We start from the raw sequence: 8,615 nt of genomic DNA on the forward strand, positions 1-8,615 counted from the left end.
TTATTTTTCTCTTGACAAATATTTTGCAATTTCTTCATTCTAAACACAAACGTAGTTTAAGTAAACCCAGACGTGATTTCTGATCATAGATGTAGTTACAGTGAACTTTGATGTAGTTTCTGATAATAGTGATAGTTTTGAGCTTTAAAATCATAGACATAATTCTGCCATGCGTAGACGTGCTTTCCTAGCAGAGACGTGGCTTATGATAACCCAGACACGGTTTCTTGAAACGTTGACACTTTTCTGATATAATGTTACAATATAATTCTCTAATACCCTGATGTGATTCTGCTCTTCACAGACATGTATTTCCAACACAAACGCAATTTAAGCTAACACAAACATGATTCTAAAAATGGTTTGTAATTTTATCCAATTGTGAAGTTGTTGAATGTGACCAAATCTCAATGTTTTGACTTTTAGTGACAACAAAACACATAAAACAATGAAGACACAATGTTTGAAGGTGTTTGTGTGATTTGAAATAAAAACATGCAAGCACAAATCCTAAGGCTGGCTAGGACAATAGTTGTTTGATCTCACTTGGTTTCCCAACTACGCTTATTCAAAGTAGATACTTAGATGTTTGACGACATTGGTTCCACTCCATGACACTCACTTCTTTGCGACAACCAAGAACAAGTCCCCATGAAAACTCCCCAAGGTGAACTTTGTATCTCTACTAAGAGTTGTAAGAATGTGAGACGACATTAGAGGTCCGACCTCTTATACCAACAACTAGAAGGTTTTTGGCTTCTAAAACAAAGGGTTTTTAGTAAGGGCATCTGTTCAAATGACCATAATCAACACGTGTTACGCTTCATTAATGAAGGCCTCCCAGTTTTGCAAAGGTTACGCTCCACAAGGTTTTACATGTCACGTGGATAGTGAGAGAGTCATAATGATGTTATAGCAGCATGTAACACTTGGTTCTCGCAACTTTTGACACAAACATTTTTATTTATAGTGGTTTACAAGAGCTTGGCTTTAGCCTGTTACCACTTGGGTCATTCCCTCTTACTTGGCCTTATGAGCTACTCAGGAGGAAGGCCCTCCTACCTAAATAGAAGATGATAACAATTTCTCTTACACCCAAGGTCCAATGGAAGGTGAGGGGAGAGGATACTTTTATTATGAACTCTAGGGTTATAAACATAAAATGTGAAAACAGCACCAAACACTTCAAACATGTTCTTTAACCCCAAATGAAAAAGAGATGTGACCCTAATTACACTAAAAATCTAAAGAAACACACCTAGATTACCCCCTGCAACAAATGATTAGTAGTTTTGATAGATTACCCCCACCTACAAACACACTAGTTAGGCAAATTTTTAAAAATTCAAATCCAAATGTGAAAGGGGCGCCTTCAACAACATGATATTTTCTTTTTTCCAAAAAAACTGCACCACTTCGTTAGTCTAATGCAAAGGGTTAGGGCAAAACTAAATCTGAAAAAACCTAAAAAAAAAGAAAAAGATGCCAAAAACTAAAAAAAAGTTGCAATTATACCGAAGGTAGATAGGATTTCTGAACTCAAACGTAGTAAGGTGAAACACAAATGGAAAATTATAGATCTGGAACTTGCTAAACAGACAAACAACAAAAATGCAAAAACAACCGACAAAGACACGATTTCTGGGCGAAAAAGAAGAAATATGAATCACAAACGTGATTTTCAGAAATCTAGACTTGGAGTCCAACAGAAATTATGTAAACATGAAAATATACCACATAGAAACAATTTAAGGTCACATATGCAAAAATATAATGCACGGATGTTGTTTCAGGATTTGGAACTCGCAAAACTGACAAAAAATAGAAATGCGAAAAAAGAAAGCACAGATACGAAATCAGAATGCAGACATAGAAAAACAAGTCGCAGACGTGAAAAAACTTAGAATTGTCGCAAATCCGACCAACAACTTTACAAAAAAGCTAGATCTGCAAACCAAATGTTAGAATTAAAAGGGACAAGAGTCCCATCAGACATGCCAAAATGTATACAGTGAATTTTTTTGATGAAAACCTATTGTAAAACCACAAAGATCCAACCATAAATAAAACTCGTTATACAACCAAACATTCACCATACGCCAATGAAGATACCTAAGATCCTGCAAATTTATAAAACAAACAATATTGCCATTAACATGTCAAGTAGGGTTTCAATCTCCATTGATCTTGTTTAATATGTTTGCTCTCAGATTTTATATGTGCACAGGAGCTCAACAAAGAAAGATTTTGGCTGAACACGCTTGATCCCAAGAAAACTTAATTGCATAAGATTGATTGACTGGTTTTGTGATTAGGATTGATAATGAAGGAAGCATTCTCTTATATAGAAAACACTTTAGGAAATGGAGGGATAAGATTAAGAGGTGCAAAGATAAATGGTCAGCTAGGATTAAAGGGTAGGAAGAGGAAATAATTAAATGATGAGAGGGTAGGTGGTATAGGAATTAAGAGATGAATGACATGTGTCATGGATAGAAGAGGCTAATGAATTAATTAAATAAATAAAGATCTAGTTAATTAATAGAAGTGTGGTCAATTAAATAAATTAAAGTATTTATTTCAATTAGAAAAAGGGCTAGAAGAGGCTAAATTAATTAATTAAGTAAATAATGATTTATTTAATTAATAGAGGACTTAGGATAAAACAATTAAATAAATTAAAATATTTATTTAATTAAGCAGAACAATTTTAGGTGTCTACATGGAGTATATTGGGATTCAATTAAATTACCTTTTTCATAAATTCTTTAAACAATTTAGAGGTTAACAAAAGTTTACTTTCAACAAAAGGAATTAACTAAAAATGATTTTATAATCTTGGCCTTTTTTTTTTCTAACAATAGTCAAATAAGAAACACTGTCTAAGAAAACTAAAAGTTTTTTAAAATCACTTAATTCTAGGTTCTACATTTTTTTGTATGTTAAACATATTATCAAGATCAAAATTCTAATAGCATTCCTATAACATTTTTAATAATTTGATTGACTATCTAACAATTGATCATCTGTTTAGATTTAGGCTCAAAGATCATCTAATAGTTCATCTTACTTAATCAAGCTTATCAATCCCCATTGGCTTTTCTTTTGCATCTTGTGGCTAAGCCACTTCATTACTAACAATCCTTCATAATGACATTTATGTAAGAGTATTTTTTATTACAAGTGTCCAATTTTAAAACGCACTTCTATTGAAAATAGACAAAACTTCAATATTGTTGGAATCCACAATGTGAATGAGATCTATTTGAAACAGAAATCTACCCAAACACTTTTAACAATCTTCTTCAACACCACAATGCTTTCACTAATGAAATTCTATTTTTATATCATAGAAGAAATTAAAAAATAATATTTATATTTTTAATAATATTCCAACAAATATATTTCTAGCAAAGATTACCACAAACATATAATAAAAAGAAACTTTATACTACAAAAATAATATATGAAAGATAATATATAAAACTAATTTACATAAAAAACATGAAACACCATTTACAATTTTATACAATAGCACAACTCTCAACTTTAAGTCGACATTGCTTTCTTTCTTCTACATATATACACAACCCAAACCTCAAATTATATCTTAAATATTTTTCTTAATATTTGATTTATTGTGAACTGTACAAATTTATGAAAAGTTCTATTACACCACACTCTAGACAATGTTAGTTTTCATAATTCGTGGGTTGAAAATAGAGAGTTGGACATTTTGATTGACCTACTTGAAGTTATATATGATGATAGACTAGACACATTCAATGCGGACATGAATAGTTCACTTCCAAAAGAAGAATTATGTGACCAACATCTATCTAAAAATCACAATGTCTTATGATAATTTTTTATTTATTTATTAATTAAATTAAAAATCAAAATAAAACTGCTTTTGATTTTCAATTAAATTAATAAATAAAAAAATATAATCAAAGATACATTGATCTCTCAATAGACAATGATAACCAGGTTTGACCGACTTTAATACATCACATGAGGACGAATAGAGTGATAGTATACCGTTAAGGGCAAATCCAAAGGAACATATGGCAATTCTAGAAAACTTTAACAACGTTATTGTTCACTAAGTTTAAAGATTTTAGAGATACTGAAGTCCTGTGCTAGACAATATGACTGAGCCACTTGATGCCGTATATGGCGATAAAACTGACGCATTCAGCGACGACAACATTTCATTCAAAAGGGACGACTGGAGTGCGGATGACGTCACATCAAGACGAAGAGGCTGATTATTGTACACAGCAACCGGCAAATCCAGAGGAACATATGGCAATTCTACTTCACTTTTCAGTATCTTTATCACCTCTCTCATTGTAGGTCTTGACATGGGGTTTGGATGAGAACACAGCAGCCCCACCAACATCAGCAGGTCCATTTCCTCAGAATTGCAATTGCCTCTAAGTTTTCCATCCACCGCATCTGAAAGCTTTCCCTGTCCATACAGATCCCAAACCCATTCTACCAATCTGCAATTATGTTCAAGAAGTGTGCTATCAAAGGGCCGCCTTCCGCAGGCAATTTCCAGTGTAACCGCCCCAAAGCTGTACACATCCGCCTCTGGACCTGTCTTCCCCGTTATGACGCACTCAGGGGCTAAATACCCCAGCGTACCCGCCACCACGGTCGTATGGGAGACCACCTGGTCACGCTCTACCACTCTTGCCAAACCAAAATCCCCCAGCTTGGCGTTAAAATTGGAATCCAACATTACGTTGCTTGCCTTCACGTCTCTGTGAATAACACGCTGATCCCATTCTTCGTGCAGATAAACAAGAGCTGATGCTATATCACAGGCAATACTATACCTTCGATCCCAATCCAGAGTATCCTCCTCCTCTCCATATATATATTTATCCAGACTCCCCTTCGGCAGGTATTCGTAGACCAGTAGTAACTCTCCCTTTTGATGGCACCATCCTAAAAGCTGCACAAGGTTACGGTGTCTGAGTTTACTGATTATGGTAACCTCCGAGACGTACTCCTTTCTTCCTTGCTTGGAGCCTTGGGATATTCTCTTTACAGCCACCATCTCTCCCGTGCCGGGTAGGATGCCTTTGTAGACGCTACCGAAACCGCCTTGCCCAAGCTTTTCATCTTCGCTGAAGTTTCTTGTCGCAGCACTGAGCTCGGCGTAGGAGAATCTTCGGGGCCCCTGAGAAAACCATTCGTCCAACTCCGTATCGCTTTCTTCAACTTCGTCACTCCGGCGAATGCTCTCTCTGACCTTCCACCGCCAGCCAAGGAACATCAAAAAACACAAAGCCACAACGCTACAGAACACCGATATTAGATTAACTTTGACAGGATTGCTGTTGTTCTTTTCGTGTGCAGGATTTCCTATGGAAGGGTTATTTGGAAGAGCAGCAGCTGAGATACCCCACGAATACTCACAAGAAAAATTCCAAGATATTACAGTATGTCTCTCTATTGCATTTCCGGTGGAAGCCGAGAGGCCAACCTTGATGTTTGGTGGGAGATTGTTGCGCAGATCTATATCATAAGATAAGATTGGGATTGAAGGTTTAGAAACACTAGCGCTATTGGGATTACAGAGGATAAACACTTGCAGCCTCTTTGCTTCCCCATCATAATCCACCCACGCGTGCCATAGCTTTCCATTCTTGAGATTTTCATCACACGGACCGGAGTATATATAACCCACCCTTTCAGGCGAAAAGTTTACCTGGGAAAGAACACCATTGACGTCAATTCCAACATGGTTGTCATCAGGATCCCATGGATTTTTGTAAGTGTCAAATTCCACGGCAAACACTGGACTGAATGATTCACTGGAGTCTGTCGTATTAAACAAGCCAAACCCTCCGCCAGAAGTGTTCAAGGCCTGTTCCAAGTCAAGAGGCGCCAAGAAGAAAGCAACTCCGTCTCCGAAAGCGCTTTGACTATTATTGCCCGTCCCGATACTGAATTGAAAGTGGGTAGAGAAATTCGCCAGAGCTCGAGAGGAGTTGTCCCAAAGTGGAACCGATTTATTGTAAGCTGCCCAGCCTACGCTATAGGATAGGTTCTTGGTCAGTTGAATGACCTTGTCTCCTTCAAAATAGGCATCAGTTTCAAGCATAAAATTCAAGGTGGGAGGGAATGCAAAGCTAAGATTTCCTGCATGTGACATAAAAAAGAAAGAAGCAGCAACACAGGAAAAGAAGAGGAGGGAAGAAGGAGCATGACAGAGCTCGGCCATTCTATTGATTGAGGGGTGTTGGTGGGCACGCAGAATAGTTTTGGATGCCACAGACTGTATCTCATATATTGAATCGGTCAGGCAGTTCCGGCGGATTCGATGGGGACATACGACCAAAACAAATAAGATTGTTGACTGACTACCAATTGGTTTTCGCCGACGAGCAATTCAGTTTTCTAATGATTGAGCTCACTGCTTATCGCATTCCACTTTAACACTTTCTTTTTATATGATGCCATGTGGCCGTAATCTGCTTGGAAGGAATGGGATGAGGTATATTTCTTTTTCAAAAATTATGTATATTCATTAGTAAGTATTATACAAGTTTGAAAAAAGGACCTTGATTTGGATAAAACAAGAGGGGAAAAAAAGTGCTCATGGATCTGGATATTGCAATTTGACTAAAGTTAAAAAATAAAAGAAAAGTCGTATTACCTGTGTGTGGGACACGTGGGCTTCTAGTAGACTTGAATCCAAGACCTCCCATGTAAGAGGCTCGTAGCTAATCGTTGCATTGTGGGGTCATCCCCGACATTTTAAAATATATTTAAATTAGTATAGATATTTTATTTAAAATTATTGAAAGTGTTGGTTATTAAATTTATGACAAAATTTGGATAAACATCTTTATATTAAATTTATTTACAATTTTAATAAATTATTTATTTCATATGTGAAGTATATAATTTTATTAATATTATTAAAATTTAATGGAGAAAAATATTTTGTAAGTCTATTATTTTATTTTGTCATAGGTTAATTTATGAATCACATACTTTTTTTATAATGTAGGTAAAGGTGAGTTTTTAAAGGGCTCCAAGATTTCTAACAATCAATCCCAAATACATAGTTGATGTCTCAAATAGAAAACAAACAAGAAACATATTCCATGAAAGGTAAAACTTCACACAAAGAACCAACATCACAAATCCTACAAAATAGCATTTCTACAATGCATAGACAACAATACATGACATTTCTTGTAAACCATTAATTGCATCGCATTCCCCTCAAAAGAAGCCTAAATGTTCCAATAGAACATCATTGTCAAAATTAATGTCTTCTTTATCCTTTTGTAAAATTTTAGAGTGAACTTTATTTTTCTAGGACCCTAACCTTTCTCTATGATCTTCCTCTTCAACACTGTCTCATGGAACATGGATGTGTTAGCAATAATGTTCTTGATAGTTTTCCTACTAACTTGAGTAACATTCTTTAGGGAGGGTACCCACTCATATTGCTTCTTCTCTAATTGCCCCATTCACTTTTTTATAAATGATATTGACAAACATTAACATAAAAATCCTTATGTTCTCACATTCCTTTGAACACCTTTATGCTCCTCACCTTCATTTTTTTGGGGGAGAAAATGTTCTCTCATCTAGTCTTCCATTTTCATTTTAGAACCATTTTAATACACTATGTTATAGATATAAATTTCCTTCCAAGGCTCTAACTCTAGACAAAGTTCTTTTACTGTTTCAGCAAGATATATGATCATTACCTTTATCTCTCTCGTCCCCCAAACAACTTCATCCTTGGCTATACACTTAGTCATATCAATAGAAGAAATATAGAAAACCCTAAATTCTCCCTCTACCAACATGGTCTTACCTCTATAATGAGAGATGGAATCCTTTACCTACTTGGTTGTTGATCAACAATTTTAAGAGTCTTGGGACTAGAATGAGAAAAAAATATTCCCATATTAATGGTCAATTTGGAAAATATAGAATCAAGGGGATTGATGGATGTAATCTTGATCATTGGAGAAGGAAATAGATTGATTATAGTAAGATTTGGTTTGCTCAAATTGGTACTCTCATTGTCAACAACCTCAACCCTAAATTTAGGTGTAGGCACTAACATTATTCTCCCAATTTTCAAATGCAATTTATCATCATATTATCATTGAAACTATATTTAACATTAAATTAATTAATCATGTACTAATAATCATTACATCTGTCATTTATTATTTGTTGCAAAATTAAGTATTAATCACCATTTATCATTTACTATGTCATTATTACTTTATCCCATTAGTTTATTAATTAAATAATATTTTAATATTTATGAGAGATAATTATCCATTTCTAATAAATAATTTATTTTTTAATCTTCACCTTATTAGTTATCTTCATATTTGAACTAACATTTTTTGCCTTTCACTAGTTAACTCCCTTTTCAAATTAAAAAGCTCTCCTCACTCTCTATTTAATAAATTATATATTTTATTATTATCCACCTAGGAGTTTATAACGGTAAATTTTTAATTACAATGGAGTTGACACCATAGTCAACTAAATTATCTCTTAATTCATCATTTATCTACATCAATCCTTTTTTATTTTTTAAGAAATTCTATAAATAC

General features: G+C 34.6%; 1 protein-coding gene across 1 annotated transcript; it reads right to left on the reverse strand.

The window, feature by feature from the left end:
* Positions 1–4,120: 4,120 nt before the first annotated feature.
* On the reverse strand, positions 4,121–6,241 carry LOC131872349 (L-type lectin-domain containing receptor kinase IX.1-like). Its single transcript, XM_059216055.1, has one exon. The coding sequence runs from the start codon at positions 6,239–6,241 to the stop codon at positions 4,121–4,123; it is 2,121 nt and encodes a 706-aa protein (XP_059072038.1).
* Between the last annotated feature and the right edge of the window lie 2,374 nt (positions 6,242–8,615).

Source organism: Cryptomeria japonica, unplaced genomic scaffold, assembly GCF_030272615.1.
Source record: "Cryptomeria japonica unplaced genomic scaffold, Sugi_1.0 HiC_scaffold_566, whole genome shotgun sequence".
NCBI classification, from domain to species: Eukaryota; Viridiplantae; Streptophyta; class Pinopsida; order Cupressales; family Cupressaceae; genus Cryptomeria; species Cryptomeria japonica.

What these genes read in the sequence shown, in the direction of transcription:
- LOC131872349 (XM_059216055.1), bottom strand. Translation starts at nt 6,241, where the DNA reads ATGGCCGAGCTCTGTCATGCTCCTTCTTCCCTCCTCTTCTTTTCCTGT.